This window comes from Meriones unguiculatus, chromosome X (assembly GCF_030254825.1).
Source record: "Meriones unguiculatus strain TT.TT164.6M chromosome X, Bangor_MerUng_6.1, whole genome shotgun sequence".
Lineage (NCBI taxonomy): Eukaryota > Metazoa > Chordata > Mammalia > Rodentia > Muridae > Meriones > Meriones unguiculatus.
In genome coordinates, this window is record NC_083369.1 from 62,350,056 (window position 1) to 62,368,713 (window position 18,658).

Sequence of the window (18,658 nt, forward strand, 5' to 3'; positions counted from 1 at the left end):
CTAAACAGAGAACTCTCTGTAGAGGAATATCAAATGGCAGAGAAACACTTAAAGAAATGCTCAACATCATTAGCCATTAGGGAAATGCAAATCAAAACGACCCTGAGATTTCATCTTACACCCATCAGAATGGACAAGAGGAAAACTCAAGTTACAACACATGCTGGAGAGGTTGTGGAGAAAGGGGAACCCTCCTCCACTGCTGGTGGGAATGTAAACTTGTACAACCACTCTGGAAATCAATCTGGCACTTTCTCAGACAACTAGGAATAGCGCTTCCTCAAGATCCAGCCATACCACTCCTAGGCATATATCCCAAAGAGGCTCAAGTACACAATAAGGACATTTGCTCAACCACATTTGTAGCAGCTTTATTTGTAATAGCCAGAAGCTGGAAACAGCTCAGCTGCCCCTCAACTGAAGAATAGATGCAGAAATTGTGGTACATCTACACAATGGAGTATTACTCAGCAATGAAAAATAAGGAAATCATGAAATTTGCAGGTAAATGGTGGGACCTGGAAAGGATCATCCTGAGTGAGCTGTCCCAGAAGCAGAAAGATACACACAGTATATATCTCACTCATATAGACATATAACATAGGATAAACCTACTAAAATCTGTACATCTAAAGAAACTAATCAAGAGAAAGGACCCTGACTAAAATGCTCAGTTCCCATCCTGAAAGGAAAAAGGATGGACATCAGAAGAAGAAGAAAACAGGAAACAAGTTAGGAACCTGCCACAGAGGGCCTCTGAAAGGCTCTGCCCTGCAGACTATCAAAGCAGACTCTGAGACTTATGGCCAACTGTTGGGCAGAGTGCATGGAATCTTATGTAAGAAGTGGGAAATAGTAAGATCTGGAGAGGACAGGAATTCCACAAGGAGAGCAACAGAACCAGAAATTTTGAACACAGGGAACTTCCCAGAGACTCATACTCCAACCAAGTACCAGGCCTGAAGATAACCTAGAACCCCTGCACAGATGTAGCCCATGGCAGTGTATTGTCCTAGTGGATTACATAGTAATGGGAAGAGGGACTGCCTCTGATATAATCTGATTGGCCTCCTCTTTGATCACCTCCCCCTGAGGGGGGGCAGCCTTACCAGGTCACAGAAGATGACAATGTAGCCACTCCTGATGTGACTGATAGACCAAGATCGGAAGGAAGGAGAGGAGGACCTCCCTTATCAGTGGACTTGGGGAGGGGCATGTGTGAAGAAGGGGGAGAGGGTGGGGCTCGGAGGGGAGAAGGGAGGGGCTCATGGGGGGGATACAAAGTGAATAAAGTGTAATTAATAAAAAAATTAAATTTAAAAAAGATTTAATTTTAAAATAATTTAAAAAATTATTAGGAAAAGACAAAATAAGAAGAAGCTCTTTTGTTACTTCTGTCCATCAACATTTCCTCTTTTCTGTTTGTTAGGTCCCTGGATTCCCCCACTGTTCCTGACAACTTGTCTTGGACTTTGGACTGGTTTCCTTTTGACCTGATAGCTTTCTGCTTCCTTCAACAGCCTGATACTTGTTTGTATAGATTGCTAGCTCTTGGCCCAATGAGACTCCTTATATTTGTTTGTCTTATTGTTGCTCATCTATTCCTTCAGCAGCCCTCAGTACATATTGTAATCTCCCCATCCCAGCAAAGGGCACTGACCATTTGACCTTCTGGCAATACATGTGCCACTGCTGTCAGTATTTGCTGTAGTCCCAATTTAAAACTGTACTTGAAACAAGGAAGGTAGTGAAATAAAGCTGTCTACACATTTGAGAAGAAAATGTAAAAGCCCTCGGTGTTTAAAGTTAAAGCTTGAATAGTCCTTTACAGAATGCAAAACCTGAAGATAAATAATGGAACCCAGCAGCCTGTAGATAACAATGAACAAATATTTGGTTGCCTCCTGTGGGCAAGGCACTGTTCTCAAAGAGATTGCGAACCACTGAAGTATGTTTACTTGCAAAAGAATAAGCGAGGTAACACAGGCTATTCCTTGGGGAACTTCCATAGAACATGATTCACAAAATAAATTGGAGAGGAAAGGGTAGTAAAAACAAACCTTTCTACTAGTGTCATAGCAATTCAAATTAAGGATTTTAACTTATTCCCTGCTCAACTGGTTGATAGCATATTTCAGCAGGGCTTGGAAAACCAGTTTTCTGTTCTAAATATTCTAAGAGAGGTGACTTTCAGCTTTGTCACGTGGGATTCCCAAGAGTCCAGTTCCTCATTCCAATCCACTTTGTGTTTATGAAAGTGCATCAGCTGGAACAGTAAGAAGAAAAAAATTCACTGCATTAAGTCATCCAATCCCGACAAACTGATATGTAGAGTAAAGTTCAGAGCGTTGTTATTTATTACTCATATAGTCCAGCTAAGGTGTGTGTGTGTGTGTGTGTGTGTGTGTGTGTATGTGTGTCTGTGTGCGCATGCGTGCAGAGGATAGACAAGCATAAGGGACCATAGATAAAGTGAAAAAGAGCCGAGGTACTCAGAGCTTATGTTGCTAGAGGTGAGATCAGTTACCTGCCTGCAACTGAAATTTCAAACTTCTGTTTAGAAGGGCATGAGTGGACAATGTTGACTGATAGCTGGAAATACCTGCAGACAGCTTCAATTTTGTGAACAAATGAATGAGCCATGAATCAGAAGACTAGATACAGTTTTCTTCAGCTCCTGGTAATTTTTGCCGGTTCACTCCCAAGCACAACATCCTTTTCCATGAATGCCTATGTGACTGTGACTTACTACAACAACAGCAGCAACGACACCAAGACCGAGACATGTGAGTGTGGTGTTTATGGATTAGCCTCGCCGGTGGCTAATGCAATGGGAGTGGTGGGCATACCTAAGGACGGCAACAACGACGCTTGCAGCTACAATACCAACTTTACTATCACTGATAAGCCCTGGATCGCACTGATAGAAAGAGGTAATTGCACATTTTCGGAAAAAATTCAAACAGCAGGGAGAAAGAATGCTGAAGCTGTTGTGATTTACAATTCTCCAGAGACTGGCAACCAGACGATACAGATGGCAAATTTTGGTAAGTAATGATTGATTTCCTAAGAGAATTGATGTTTTTGTTTGACTTAAAAGTATATTCCCATCTAGAATTACTGTACAGTCTGGTAAAAAAGTTACGTCTTATAATTTTACATGAAGTTTCCTTGCCTGGCACTACCTGCAATTCTTTTATTCTTAGTCAATATTTTTAATTTTGTTCCAAGGACAGGAACAACAACTCATGAAGTGATTCCTACTTTCAGGTTTGCATAGCTTTACTAGTTTCTTTAGAATGTGTTACATAACTACTTTTTAATATGCTAAGTCTTTACCTCCACCAGCATTAAAGTAGCATTTGAATTTTCGGGTTATTTTGATTTTCTGTTTGATTCATTGTCTCCTGAAATTTGGTTGTATATGTTTCCATGAAACTGTAAGTCTGATCCTTTGGTGCTATTAGACAAAGGCAAATTATACGCTAGTGAGATTTACAAAAAAAAAAAAAAAAATGATCTGACTGCTTTATGCATGATTTGGCTCTATCTAAGGATGAATACATGCAAAAGACTATAAGAAATGTTACCTGGTAAGGCTGCTCTCCCTCAGGGGGAGGTGATCAAAGGGCAGGCCAATCAGTTCGTGTCAGACACAGTCCCTGTTCCCATTACTATGAACCCACTTGAACATTGAACTGCCATGGGTTACCTCTGTGCAGGGGTTACCAAGCCACAGAGGAAGACAATGCAGCCAGACCTGATAGACTAGGGTCAGAGGGAAGGAGAGGAAGACCTCCCCTACCAGTGGATGGGGGAGGGGCATGTGTGGGGAAGAGGGAGGGAGGATGGGTTTGGGAGGGGAGGAGGGAGGGAGCTACAGGGGGGTACAAAGTGAATAAACTGTAATTAATAAAAATAAAAATAAAAATGATTTTTTAAAAAAGAAATGTTACCTGTTAAAAAGTCCACAAGAGAATAATTCATATCAAAATTAAAGATTTCCTTTGGAATAGTGTCATAATGAGTTCTTTGTTAACCAAATCATCTACTTTATTAACTGTTAAAGGGGAGTTAGTTCTGAGAATTCATGTTTTCACTTTGAAAAAAAAAAATGCCACGTTAAAAAATAAATGAAGAGCTATAAGGAAATGGGTATGGAATTTTGGTGTTTATCGTGGCCAAGAATTATCTATATGAAAATTAATGCAAACCAATTTAAACAGACTTCAGAACCGTCGAAAGAAAACTATAAAACCTGGGTTAATCATAAAAGAGTTATACACCTGAAATACGGCAGTTTACTGATACTGTTTGGAAGGCATCTGCTGCTTTCTCTGGCCACAGGAAAATCAGGTGCAGCGGTCTTTCAGCAGTACCAAATTATTAAAAGCAGCACTCTACTTGCTACCTTTTGTAATATGCCCTGGGCATTGCTAGGGTGTCAGCCAAGCACACGTTTTTTCCAAGCTAAAACAACTTAATTAGCCTCCCAGGAACATTCTTAATTTTTACAAGTCCTTTCATTTTTGTAGAAAAAAAAAATCATACAGTTTTCTAGTGAAGACTGGAAAATAACAAGCCAAGCCTAAAAATAACAAAAACAAAAGCATAGTTCCTTTTTATGTAAGCTTAGAGATCCTGGGTGCTCTGGGTTTCTTTGACTGTGCACAACCATATTCTGCTTATTGACTTGCTTGCTATTTTTAAAACACAAACAGTATCTAGTTAAATAGCAGTCCTGTTCTCAAACCTTTCTTTGCAGGTGTCCAGTAGGGACTGACATTGTGTGAAATGTGAATGCCCTGTTGCTGAATTTGAAATATTTCCCAAGGGTCACTCACGGTAAACCTCTTGAAGAGGCATGTAGACCATCATGTGAATATGTGGCTCTGAACAGACTTTTTAACTGGAAGGAGTTATATGACCAGCAACCTTGTGTTTGTTTGTTTGGTTTGGTTTGGTTTTTCTAGACAGGATTTCTCTGTGTAGCCTTGGCTGTCCTGGACTCATTCTGTAGACCAGGCTGGCCTTAAACACACAGAGATCAGCCTGCCTCTCTGCCTGCCCAAGTGCTGGGATTACAGATTTGCATCACCATGCCTGGCTCCAGCAACAATTTCTTTTTTCTTTCTTTCTTGAATTTTATTTTTTTTTACAATTTATTCATTATATATCCTGATTGAAGCTCTCTCCTTCAACTCCTTCCAGTTTCTCTCCCCTCTTTCTCCCACCCCCTTCCCCTTCCCCTAGTCCACTAAAAGAGGGAGTTCCTCTCCTCTGCCATCTGCCCATAGCTTATCAAGTCTCATCAGGCCTGCCAGGATCCTCTTCCTCTGTGGCCTGGCAAGACCGCATCACCAGGAGCAAGTGATCAGGCAATTGAGTTCATGACAGAGGCAGCCCCTGCTCTCTGTACTAGAGAACTCACACTGAGACTGAGCTGCCAATGGGCTACATCTGAGCAGGGGCTTTAGGTCCTCTCCATGCATGGTCCTTGGTTAGTGCATCAGTCTCTGCAGGACCCCTTGGGCTCAGATTTTTAGCTTTGTTGGTCTCCTTGTGGGGCTCTTGTCGCCTCCATGTCCTTCTATCCCCATCCCCTTCCATAAAGAAAGACAGGCATGGTATACACTCACTTATAAGCGGATATTAACCATATACTATAGGATAGCCATACTAAAATCTACAGACCTAAAGAAGCTAAACACTAAGGAGGACTCTAGGAAAGATGCTTAAATCTCATTAGGAATGGCAAACAGTATAGACATGAGAAGCGGTGGAAGAGAGGAAACAGGATGGGAGCTTACTATAGAGGATCCTCTGAAAGGCTCTACCCAACAGGGAGTGGAATCAGATGCTGAGACTCACAGTCAACCTTTGGGCAGAGTGCAGCAACATTTTCTTAAAGGCCCATTAGCTCTGTTTTGAAATTAAGCACAGTGAGCCAAGTACCATGCTAGATATACACCTGATATCAGTACTGCTTGGGAGACTGGGGCTCAAGAAAGAAAAATTTGAGATTCCCCATCTCAAAACATGTACAAAATAAAATAAGCACACTGAAAAAAGTTAACATAGAAACCAGGTACAAAAAAAAAATAAAAAATAAAAATAAAAAAAAAAAAGAAACCAGGTACAGTAATGCATGGCTGCAATTCCAGCACGTGGAAGGCGGAGGCAGAATCATCAAAAGTTCAAAGTCAGCCTTGAACTACACAGTGAGATCCTGTCTCAAAAATGAGGGAGATGGAAGAGGATAAAGGAGAGAAGAAAGGAAGAGAAGATGAAGGGTAGAGGGAGAAAGAAATAGAGGAGGTAAACCAGAAAGAACAATGAATGAAGTGAGGCAGGGTAGAGAGACATTGTTACAGTTAGATGGTGACCAAGTCCTGGATTTCTGTTTTATTGCACACTGGGACTTTAGACAACAAGATACTATAAACTGTATTAAAAGTAAATAATCACTGTTTGAGGAGTTAGAGATATGCCCATATATATATGTGTGTGTGTGTGTGTGTGTGTGTGTGTGTGTGTGTGTGTGTGTGTATACTTCAAATCACCATAAATCACCATATTAATATGTATGAATTTTATGCCTTTTAATGTCAATTTAAATAAAAACCTAAACAAGACAGCAAAATCACAACTGTAGTAGTTAACATTTATGGACACACAACAATACATTTTTACTGATCAGGGTGCACCTTAAATGCATAAATTGTGTGGTTTATTGCTGAAACATAGTTTAAGAATGGAGTTATAGCCAAGAGTGGTGGGGCATGCCTGTAATCCCAGCACTCTGGAAGGCAGAGGCAGGCATATCTCTGAGAGTCTGAGGCCAGCCTGGTCTGCAAAGTGAGTCCAGAACAGCCAAGGATACACAGAGAAACCCTGTCTTGAAAAACAAAAACAATACACATTTATTTCTTTCAATGAATAGTATACTTTAACAATGAATGATATCAACTGTATATGATTAAACCTGTAACTTAAGCTTTTCCCTTACTAGTATTGTCACTACTAACTAGTCTAGCATTGGATTTCTTCCTTCCTGGAAATGGATCTCTTATAGAAACTATTTGTGATGCTGTTAGTAAGTATAACAAAGTGGGTATTTTGCAACATAAGTAAAAGTGAGTTTGTATTAGCTGTCCTTTTCTTATGTTTTGTTCTATTTGCTTTGTCACAAAGGATGATGGAACAATTTACCCTCCCGCAAAAGCATATGAGTTTACCTTCCATCACCCATGCTTTGTCAGTGCTAGAGCCTACCATTTTAGAAAATCAGTCCAGACTCTGTGACCCAGTTTCCCACTAGGCCTGCCTAGTCATTCCTCTTGAATGGTATGTAGAAAGGTTTGGAAGGAGGAAAATAGAGAAATTATGTAATTATACTGTAATCTCAAAAATAAAACTTAAAAAGGTCTGTAGTTTAAAATGTTGGGTTTATCACTTGGTGTAGCCAAAGCAAATGCACATTGTTGGAAACTACAGGATGTCTCAATAAAACTAAGCATGGTTTAGGTGACTTAAGGAGGCAGGACACTGAACGATTATTATTTGGCTTGAAATTATGTCAGTTCCCAGAATATTGAACTTTCAGTGCTAAAACCAGGAAGCTCCTGGGCAAACCAAGAAATATTGACTATGATATCTGGGTTTATTTTGGATTTATATGCTATCAGAAAGTCAGGAAAAGTCTTTGGCGGTTTTTAAGTAAATTCTCTCTTTTTTTTTTTTTTTTATAAATGGTAACGATCAGCCAGAGGCTAAAACCATTGCTGATGAAAAAGCAATAGCTATTATAGCTAGATAGGGGCTACTTGGTCATTTTTGTGGCTTTGATGTTGTTCACATTTTGTCTGTATTCATACATAGTCACAATTTCTTGTCTCTGTCTTGATGCATCATGGTCACAGAATGACCTTCTCTGTTGCTAATACTCCATGAAATAATTTACCTCAACAAGAAAAAGCAGGACCAAACTCCTAGTGGTATGCCAAGTTGTAGGCAACAGTAAGCACTTATTTCTTTCTCGGTGACAATCCACTTTGTGTATATCCATACAGTAGTATAAATATGTTCTATCTTCCAAAGGTCCCTGTATGTTTCTGAGCCTCCATGACCCATACAGGCTGCCTCCAATGATGCAATATACCCACAGAATATTTCTGTACCTCTTGCTCATCATAGTTTTGTGATATCTGAACCAAATATCCTTATTCCCATGCCCTGGTTATTTATGGCCTTTATCTGACATTTTTTTTCTATGAGTGATAGCTATAGCTAGAGGAAAGAGCTATATTATTAGCAGTAGCAGCAGTAGTAATATTAATAGCATTATTAGTAGTAATATAATAATTATGCTACTACTACTGCTACTATAAATAATATACGTACGTACTCATCCACTGTGAGTTTGACTTGGCATTTGTTTCTTTTATTTTAAAGACTTTGAGAATGTCATACATGAGTACTTACTGTATTCATATATCATTTTCACCCAAACTGTCTCCTAACTCCTCCCATGTCTTCTCCCCTTATTCTCTTTCAATTTTATGGCATGGCCTCTTCTTCAATTATAATTTTTACATATCTGTATACACATAAATATAAAAACAATCTGCTGCACTTATGGTGCTCACATGTATTCATATTTAGAGATGACCACTTAGGATTAGATAGCCTATCAAGGAGCTTGTCTCTGGAAAAGATTGGTTCTCCCTCTCTTGGTAGCAATTAATTGCCTATAACTCTTCATCTTGGGGTGAAGTGTTTTGAGCTTTTTAATTATTTTATTTTTATTTTTCACAATTTATTCATTATATATACCAATTGAAGCTCTCTCCCTCAACTCCTTCCAGTTTTTGCCTCCCTCTCCTCCCCTATCCCCTTCCCCTTGTCCACTGAAAGGGGGAGTTCTCCTCTGCCATCTGCCTATAGCTTATCAAGTCTCATCAGGACTGCCTGGATCCTCTTCCTCTGTGGTCTGGCAAGACTGCATCACCAGGAGCAAGTGATCAAAGAGAGGCAATCAAATCCATGACAGAGGCAGCTCCTGCTCCCCTTACTTGGACACCCACATGAAGACTGAGCCGTCAATTGGCTACATCTGAGCAGGGGGTCTTGGTACTCTCCATGCATGGTCCTTGGTTGGTGCATCAGTCTCTGCAGGACTCCCTGGGCTCAGAAATTTTAGCTTTGTTGGTCTCGATTTCAACATAAAACCAGACACACTAAACCTGTTGGAATAAAAAGTGGGGAAGAGCCTGGAACTCATTGGCATGGGAACAACTTCCTGAAGAGAACACCAACAGCACAGGCTCTAAGAGCAATAATCAATAAATGGGACCTCATGAAACTGAAATGCTTCTGTAAAGCAAAGGATCTTCACCAACCCTATATCTGAGAGAGGGCTAATATCCAGAATATATAAAGAACTTAAGAAATTAGACATCAACAAACCAATCCAATTAAAAATGGGGTACAGAGCTTTTTGAGCTTTTAGTCATCCAGGTTGGCACATCAGTTGATGTTGTTATTGTACAGGTCTTGTTTAGGGAACCATACTGTTTTCCTGGGTACAAATTCTTGTCATCAGTGGAAGATACTAGAAATAATTTGACTTAGCCCCTGAGTAAGGGCATAACTTTTTTAAAGAATTTTTTTAAGATTATAATATAATTACAAAATTTCTCCCATCTCTTTCGTCCCTTCAAAACCTCCCAAGGAGGGGTGTTTTTGCAAATTTTTGGCCTCATTTCTTCATTAATTGTTATTATTTGCTTTTATGTGTATGTACATACACGAATATTCCTAACTATAACCTGCTCAGTCTGTATAATATTATCTGTATTTATGTTTCCAGGGCTGGCCTTTTGGTATTGGATAACCAATTGGTGAGCACAACTTCTTTTTAGGTTATTTGTTATTGGATAACTGGCTGGTGAGCACATCTTTATAAAATTTTGTTTTCCATGTGTGTGTGTGTGTGTGTGTGTGTGTGTGTGTGTGTGTATGCTACAGGTATGAAATATAGTTCCTCATAGTTTTGATTTGTATTTCTCTAATGAATATAGATTTTGAGCATTTCCTATATATCTATTGGCTATTTATATCTCTTTCTAGAAATAGCTGTTTACTTCTACTATCAATTTTAACAGAGTAATATTTTTTGTTGAATTCTCTCCATATTCCGAATATTAGCCAGTAGTTCAAGTAATGATCTTCAAATATTTTATTACATTCTTAATACCAAACACATTCTCTGCATATGTCACACTCCCATCCCCATTTTGAAACAAAGTCACACATATCCCAAGCTGGCCTCAAACTCACTATGTAGTCAAGGTTGACCTTGAACTCCTGATTATCACATCTGTGTGGAAGTCAAAGGATACTTGTGGGAATTGGTTCCCTCATTCCCCCACATAGTTTCCTGGGGTTAAATTCAGGTTAATATGCATGGCAGCAGGTATCCTTTACCCACTGAGCCATCTTCCCAGCCCACAACTTATATCATTGCTTTCCAAGCACTCCAGGGACAGTCACCAAATTCTACCCCAGATACACAGGACAAGTCAAGACTCCTGTGCAATTCAAGCTAAAATTTTAGGACATGTAAGAACTAACTTGCTGAACAGACAGGTTTTTTTTTTTTCAAGTTAAATAAGGTATTTATGGATTAATTTCCTTAAGAAAGGCTTGTATTTGAATGTCGTTTATGTCAGCAAAGTCAGTAATTTGGGAAGGATAAACTAGTCCTTTTTATCTTTTTGACTGTGTCTAATGAAGTGAATTACAGGGTGAAGTTCACAGCAATTCAAAATCCCCAAAACTCACCAAATTTAGAGCAGCTAAGTGTGTGGAAAGGAAGGATTTAATCAGAGTGGTAAACTCACCTGCTGTATAAAAATGCTTTTTGTAGAAATGAAATGGGAAATAAAACCATACTATCAGCTGAAGTGAGAGGACAATAAACTCCCCAATAAGATCTGGACTTTGCTATGTACTTAAAGAGGGTTATCTAAGTGAATTGACTGGCTAAATCCATTCTTGTGACACTGTCCTCATTCTCAGGCCACCACAATAGATTCTAACTGATCTCCCCATCTCAGTCCAAACCTGTCCTGCAAACAAAGTTGCTTTGGGTGATGGGGGCAGGGTTTCGTATAGCCCATTCTGGTTTCAGAACTCTGTACCTGAGGAGGACTTTGAACTCTCGACACTTCTACTTTTGGAATGCTGAGATTTCAAGCCTGTGTGCCCCACTGTCACAGTTTTTGTGCATGCCACAGGACTTTGTGCATGGTAGACAAGCACACAATCTCCTGAGATACATCCTAAGTTCCTGAAATAGCTTTGTAAGAAAGGTAAGTCTCAGCCATCTGCCATTCTGCTGTGATGGAACCATTTTCCCATGCCATAATTTATCTAGGACTCACCGGACAACTGTCTGTTGCTCTGAGTTCTCCTCACATGGCTCTTTTTCCCTACTCTATGAGGTCTAGCCACCATGGGTTTCTTTCACTTCCTCAAGTCCATTAAAATATTTCCAGCTTAGAGCCTGAATGTAACCTTTGACCTTCCTTGAGTGTCTTCTCTCTTACATCTCAATCAACATTAAATCTTTGCTCATTCTACGTCCAGAATCCCTTTTTTACACCCTTTTTGTTTTTACACCTCTGCTGCTTTTATCAAAGTCCAGGCCAGCAACACCTCTCCCTGGAATCACTGCTAGCCTCCCAGCTGATCTCCATGTGACACTCATCATCCATAGTGTCTGAGAAAGTGGCCTTGTAAAGACTGTACTTCAACCCAACTTTATTAAAATCCAGACTTTTCTTTGTGCACACGATAAAGCTTCAAGCACTCTGACCTTCTTTCTGTTTTGTTTCTTTGTTTTGGTGTGTGTGTGTGTGTGTGTGTGTGTGTGTGTGTGTGTGTGTGCATGCTCAAAAAAGAGAAAGGTTTATGGGCATGTATGTATGTATGTATGTATGTATGTATGTATGCAGGTATACTCTCCTGTGCATGTATATGTGGAGGTCATAGGTTGACCTAGGGTACCTTCTCCTGTTTCTCTTCACCTTGGTTGGTTGTTTCTTTTGTACTTATATGGTTGTTTGGTTTATTTTCTTTTTCTTTTCTTTTCTTCTTCCTTCTCCTTCTGCTTACTTTTTCAGATAAGGACTCACTGAATCTGGACCTTGGCAATTCCACTAGAATGGCTGGCCAGCAATCCTGCAGGATCTGCCTGTTTCATATCTGCATAGTGCTGAAATTATAGATGCATCCTACAGCATATGGCTTATTACATGTGTGCTAGGAACCCAATTTCAGGTCCTCATGAGTTGACAGCAAGCACTTTCCCCATGGAGTCATCCCTTAGCTTTTTGTGTATGTGTGTTTAACTTATTTATCTATCTATCTATCTATCTATCTATCTATCTATCTATCTATCTAGAGACAGGTTTTCTCCATGTAACAGCCCTGGCTGTCCTGGACTCACTTTGTAGACCAGGCTGGCCTTAGACTCACAGAGATCTGTCTGCCTCTGCCTCCCAGAGTGCTGGGATTACAGGCATACACCACCATGCCTAGCTTTTTTGGCTTTCTTTGTGCTTCTTAACTCAGAAAAAAAAAAGTGTACGTTTTACACTTTTCCCTCTAAGTCTTTTTTTTTTTTTACCATAATGCTGCGTCCAAAATGTCTACCTCTACCAGTTTAGTACATGTTAGTCACTATCATTCTCCAAAATGACAATTTCAAGAGCTTCCAACCTGGGTTCTTTATTTCTACTCTTGGTACCTAGTCTAGATATTGTCTACATATATGAGTCAGCTACCCCAATCATCTTCTTGCAATGCCCTAGTGTGTGTGTGTGTTTGTTTTTTTTTTTTATTATTATTCTTTAGATAAAATCTGAACTTTCCCATACATGAAGATTCGCATTATTTACCTTGGCTACACCTCCAACCCAGAAATCCACTCCCCCCTCTCTAACCATATAGCAACTAACAGGACCATCTAGCAATTTCTAACTCATGAAGCTTTTCTTTTCTTTCTGTCTCTGAATCCCTGTTTAAATATCCCTTCTAAGAGGTTTCCCTTAATGGTGTCCACATTATTTTCCACCTGTTTTTAAATCTCTTAAAACGTACGATTATTTGTCATTGTCTATCAACTCAGACTGTGAGTTCTAGGAGAATATAAACCACAAGTGTCTTTGCATTTTCTTACCCCAAGGAGTAAACATCATCCTCACTCCTTGAAGAACAAAAGTTTAAGACAGTGGTTCTCAACCTGTGGGTCATGACCCCTTAAGAGGTCAAAGGATCCTTTCATGGGGATCCCCTAAGACAATTAGAAGACACCAATATTTACATTACAATTCATAACAGTAGCGAAATTGAGGAAGAAAGGCAGGCAATATAGCACATGAGAAATAAAACCTGAAAGAAGGTTTTTGTGGCGTGGGAGGGTACAAGGTGGTGTTGGGGAATATAGGAGTACAGGGAGGGGGAAATCAATGAAAAACTGTGTTTGAAAATTCTACAGTTATGAAGTAGCAATTAAAACAATTTTATGGTTGGGGGTTCAGCACAACATGAGGAACTGCATTAAGGGTCGCAGCATTAAGAAGGTTGAGGACCACTGATTTAAGAGATTGGCGAGGGATTCCCTTCTGTAGAAGAAAGGATGGACATGGTTAAGTGAGGTTGATTAGGTAAATTCAGCAAACTATTGTGCTTGACAGTATTTTCACTTTTACAGATATGAATTATAAATGAATAATTTCTCTGCCTAAAAGCAGTATCTAATTAGATACCTCCTTTAACAACTATGAATATTATTGATTCAGGACTAAACTTTCCAGGCTTTTCCTAATTTTTCTGTATATACATGCTTTGTGTGTGTTACATGGATGCCCACACATGCAAGCAAATTAGTGTAATACTTTTAAAATAATATTTTGAAAACTGACAGCAACATGAGCTGTACTGGCAAGAACATGAAATGTTCGGGCTGGGTCATAAGTCATCTGTGTAGTTTAGGCATCTGTGTAAACATTAGAAGCTTTTTGTATAACAAGGTTTTGATGCTTTCTTACTCTTTCAGTCAGGTCTAAGTGTTTGTGGTCCCTGATTTCGAGACAAATTAAAATCAGTAAATTCACTATGAGTTCTCCATAGCATATATTTTCTTCATTTTAAAACTGAGGAATGGAGAATATTTTGTCAGGGCCGAAAGATGTGTTTTGTTTTCATTCCTTAACGTAGTCTTTGCTTAATTTTGGCATGTTTTGCCTGAATTAATGTTTCATTCATTATATTATTGTCATCTTTTAGCCCATTAGTTTTCTTCATAATTACTGATAATAATTAGAAAAGAGTGTGTATATATATATGTGTGTGTGTGTGTGTGTGTGTGTGTGTGTATAAATATATAGAATAAATGCCTAAAGAAGACTGTGCTACATAGTATAATTCTACTTAAGTGTTCCTTCACTCTTTTCCTTGCTTCTTTGGTCCTGTCACCTAACCCACCCTTTCTTCACAATTCAAATATTCCTATCCCAGACAGCAAGGACTCAGACTGAGACTATATTGCATCAGTCTCTACATTTGCAATGCCTATGACTTATTCATTCAGGAGGCTGTTAATATATTCATATGTTATTTTGATAAAGCAGCCTGGGGTATTTTATTTATTAATTTTAAATTAGCAGACTCAGTAGTATGTTCACGTGGACAATTTTTTATTGAAGATAGATTCTGCTCTGATACAATACATCCAGCCACAGCTTCCCCTCCCACCACTCTTCCCAGCTTCTCCCCCCAAACCCCATCTTCCCTGGATCCACTCCTCATCCATCTCCCATTAAAAAAGAGCAGGACTTCAGGAGCCAACATCCAAACACAACAAAACAAGATACAAAAAAAAAAAAAAAAAAAACAGGACAAGGTAAAAGCCTTCATTGAGGCTAGACAAAGCAACCCAATTGGAGGAAAAGACTCTTAAAAGCAGCCAAAAGTGTCTGAGACACACATGCTTCCACTTGAGAATTCACACAAAAACCCTTAAGTTAACACCCATAACATATTTGCAGAGGAGCTGGTGCAGACCCATGTAGGCCACATTCTTACTGCCTCAGTTCTGTTAACTCCTGAGCTTTGCTTAGTTGATTCAGTGGGCTGTATTCTCTCACAAGGATATTTTCTTTCTTGCTTACTTCCTTGCTTTCTTTCTTCTACATTTTTTCAATTTTTTTTATTAATTCACTTTACATCCCTATCATAGCCCCCTCCCTCGTCATCTCCCAGTGCCACCCTCCCTCCCTCTTACCTCCATCCCTTTCCCCTAGTACTCAGAAAGGGGGAGCCCTACTTCCTTACCATCTGACCCCAGCCTATCAAGTCTCTTTATTTTTAATTAAATTTTTATTTTTATGTTAATTATAGTTTATTCACTTTGTATCCCAGCTGTAGCCTCCTTCCTCCTCCCTTCCCAATCCCACCCTCTTTCCCTCATCTCCTCCTATACCCCTCTCCAAGTCCATGGTTAAGGGAGGTCCTCCTCCCCTTCCATCTGACCCTGGACTATCCAGTCTGATCAGAACTGGGTGCATTGTCCTCTTCTGTGGCCTGACAAGGCTGCTCCCCCATTAGGGGGAGGCAGTCAAAGAGCCAGCCACTGAGTTCATGTCAGAGACACAGTCCCTGTTCCCCTTACTAGGAAACCTACTTGGATACTGAGCTTCCATGAGCTACATCTGTGCAGGGGTTCTAGGTTGTCTACATGAATGGTCCTTGGTTGGAGTATTAGTCTCAAGAAAAGACCCCTGTGCCCAGAAATTTTGGTTCTGTTGCTCTCCTTGTGGAGCTCCTGTCCTCTCCAGGTCTTACTATCTCCCCCTTCTTTCCTAAGATTCCCTGCACTCTGCACAAAGTTTGTTTGAGTCAGAAATGCTCAACACCCTTAGTCATCAGGGAGATGCAAATCAGAACGACCCTGAGATTTCACCTTGCATCTATCAGAATGGCTAAGATCAAAAACTCAAGTGACAATACATGCTGGAGAGGATGTAGAGAAAGGGGAACTCTCCTCCATTGCTCTTGGAAATGTAAACTTGTACAACCACTTTGGAAATCAATCTGGCGCTTTCTCAGACAATTAGGAATAGCGCTTCCTCAAGATCCAGCTATACCACTCCTAGGCGTATATAAAGGATGCTCAAGAATACAACAAGGACATTTACCTAACCATATTCATAGCAGCTTTATTTGTAATAGCTAGAACTTGTAAACAACCCAGATGTCCCTCAACAGAGGAATGGATACAGAAAGTGTGGTACATTTAAACAATGGAATATTACTCAGCAATTAAAAACAAGGAAATCATGAAATTTGCAGGCAAATGGTGGGAACTAAAAAAGATCATCCTGAGTGAGGTATCCCAGAAGCAGAAAAACATACATGGTACATACTCACTTATAAGTGGATACGAGACATATAATATAGGATAAACCTACAAAAATCAGTACACCCAAAGAAGCTGAGCTAGAAGGAGGACCCTGGACAAGATGATCAATCCTCACTCAGAAAGACAAAAGAGATGGAGATTGAAAGAAGGAGAAAACAGGAAACAGGACAGGAGCCTACACAGAGGGCCTCTGAAAGACTCTACCCAGCGTTGTATCAAAGCAGATATTGAGACTCAAGTCTCTTCAGGACTGCCTGCATCCTCTTCTACTGTGGCCTGGCAAGGGTTCCCCCCCCCCCGCCAGGAGGAAGTGATCAGGCAACAGAGTTCATGTCAGAGACAACCCCTGGTCTCCTTAATAGGGAACCCACATGAAGCCTGAGCTGCTATGGGCTACATCTGAGCAAAGGATATAGTACTTTCCATGCATGGTCTGTGGTTGGTACATCAGTCTTGCAGCGCCCCTCTGGGCCCACAATTGCTGGCTCTGTTGGCCTCCTTACGGAGCTCCTGTTACCTCTAGGTCTTTCTATCCCCTAACTCTTCCATAAGATCCCCTGCACTCTGCCAAAGTTTGGCTGTGAGTCTTCAGCATCTGCTTCTATCCCCTGCTGGGTGGAGTTTATCAGAGGACATCTTTGGAAGGCTCCTGTCTTCACAGGGGTATTTTCAAACATAGTTTTTCATTGATTCTTCTCCTCCTTTTACTCCTACATCCCCAACTCCACCTTTTATCCTTCCTCACCCAAACCTTTCAATTTTTATTTCTCATGTGCCCTATTGTGTGCCTCTCTTCCTCAGCAGCCCCCACTTTGTTAATCTCCCTCTCCGTTTTAAGCCTATAACTACACTCTCTCCCACTCATGTACAAACATATAGCTATTATAAGCTAAAACCTGTGTATGAGGAGAGAATATGAGATGTTTGGCTTTCTGAATCTTGAGTTAATTTGTTCAATAGTTGGGAGTTGTGTTCAGTTTCCTATAAGGGGGCATTTTAGTTGCGGCACCTGAAAAGGAAACAAATATAACAGATGAGAATATCAGGATGTTTGAAATAACTGTGGAAGAGTGCATTGGGGGATGGTGTTTAAATATCCCTTTTCACGGCATTTGAGCAGTAAAGTAGTTCACCCATACTAGTGTCCTACTTTCAAAATGTTCAAAAGTAAAGTGATGTCAATGAATGTTTTTAGATTTGTATGTGTTTAATTTAAACATTTAATATATATATTCATAACATGAACTATGTAAGGACTTGCAATAATGTGACTTGCAATGCAATGATAATAAACGTTATGTCCAAATAACTAATACATTGACATGGGGGGGGAGAGAAGAAAAAAGACATAGGGAAATGAAACCTTGCTTTAAAATTCACTTTCTGTCCATTCTAATTCTCTTTTTTTTTTCATTTTTTATTCTTGTCACTCTAATAATTGAAACTCTTAAGTTCTTCCACCTGTGAAAACATTCTAACTGAGGGATAGAGAAACCGCCCAGTGTTAGAGTTCTTGCCTTAACTCACAATCCCTAGTACCACAAACAATACAAAAAGAACAATACCCGTTTGTTTTCCAGCTTGTGAAGACAAATGTTATTATTAAGTAGTTTGTTAATTGCATTCCAAGTGACAATCTCAAGAATAATTTGAAGTCCTAGTATCAGCAGATCCATACAGAACACAATTAGATACAGACAAGCTGGCAAGCTTCACCCATGGAAATGGAGCTAGGAGGTTTCAAATATGAGATTTGAAATCTGATATCCTGACTCCACATCCCACACTTTTAATTATTACGCAGCATGTACCCCATGCAAAGCACTGAAAATAGGAACAGAAATGTTATGGCCTTCAAAAGGAGAAATGTAGCAAGAGGAACTGATATTTATGTAAACTGCTAGAAAGCAGAAATAGAATATGAAGTTCATTAGAGTTGAGGAGGTTAAGGTTTGTGAACTGAGAGTGTTATAAACATGAACATTCAAGTTATAAATGATGGCATCACAAACTGGTGGGGTGGCTATACAAGGCTGTCAACAGGAGTTTGATTCCCAGGTCCCATGATGGAAGAAAGGAACAGATACCTAAAAGTTGTTTTCTGACCTCCCTTTGGGTACTGTGATACATGTGTGCCTGCACTCATACCTGTATCTTACATGAACTACT

General features: G+C 39.7%; 1 protein-coding gene across 1 annotated transcript in view; it reads left to right on the forward strand.

The window, feature by feature from the left end:
• Window positions 1-2,441: 2,441 nt before the first annotated feature.
• Rnf128 (ring finger protein 128) overlaps window positions 2,442-18,658 on the forward strand; it is a 127,983-nt gene continuing 111,766 nt past the window's right edge. The window contains exon 1 of the mRNA XM_060375795.1: window positions 2,442-3,047. Coding sequence (XP_060231778.1) covers window positions 2,642-3,047 — 406 coding nt within the window. The 5' untranslated portion in view covers window positions 2,442-2,641. The remainder of the gene's footprint in view (window positions 3,048-18,658) is intronic.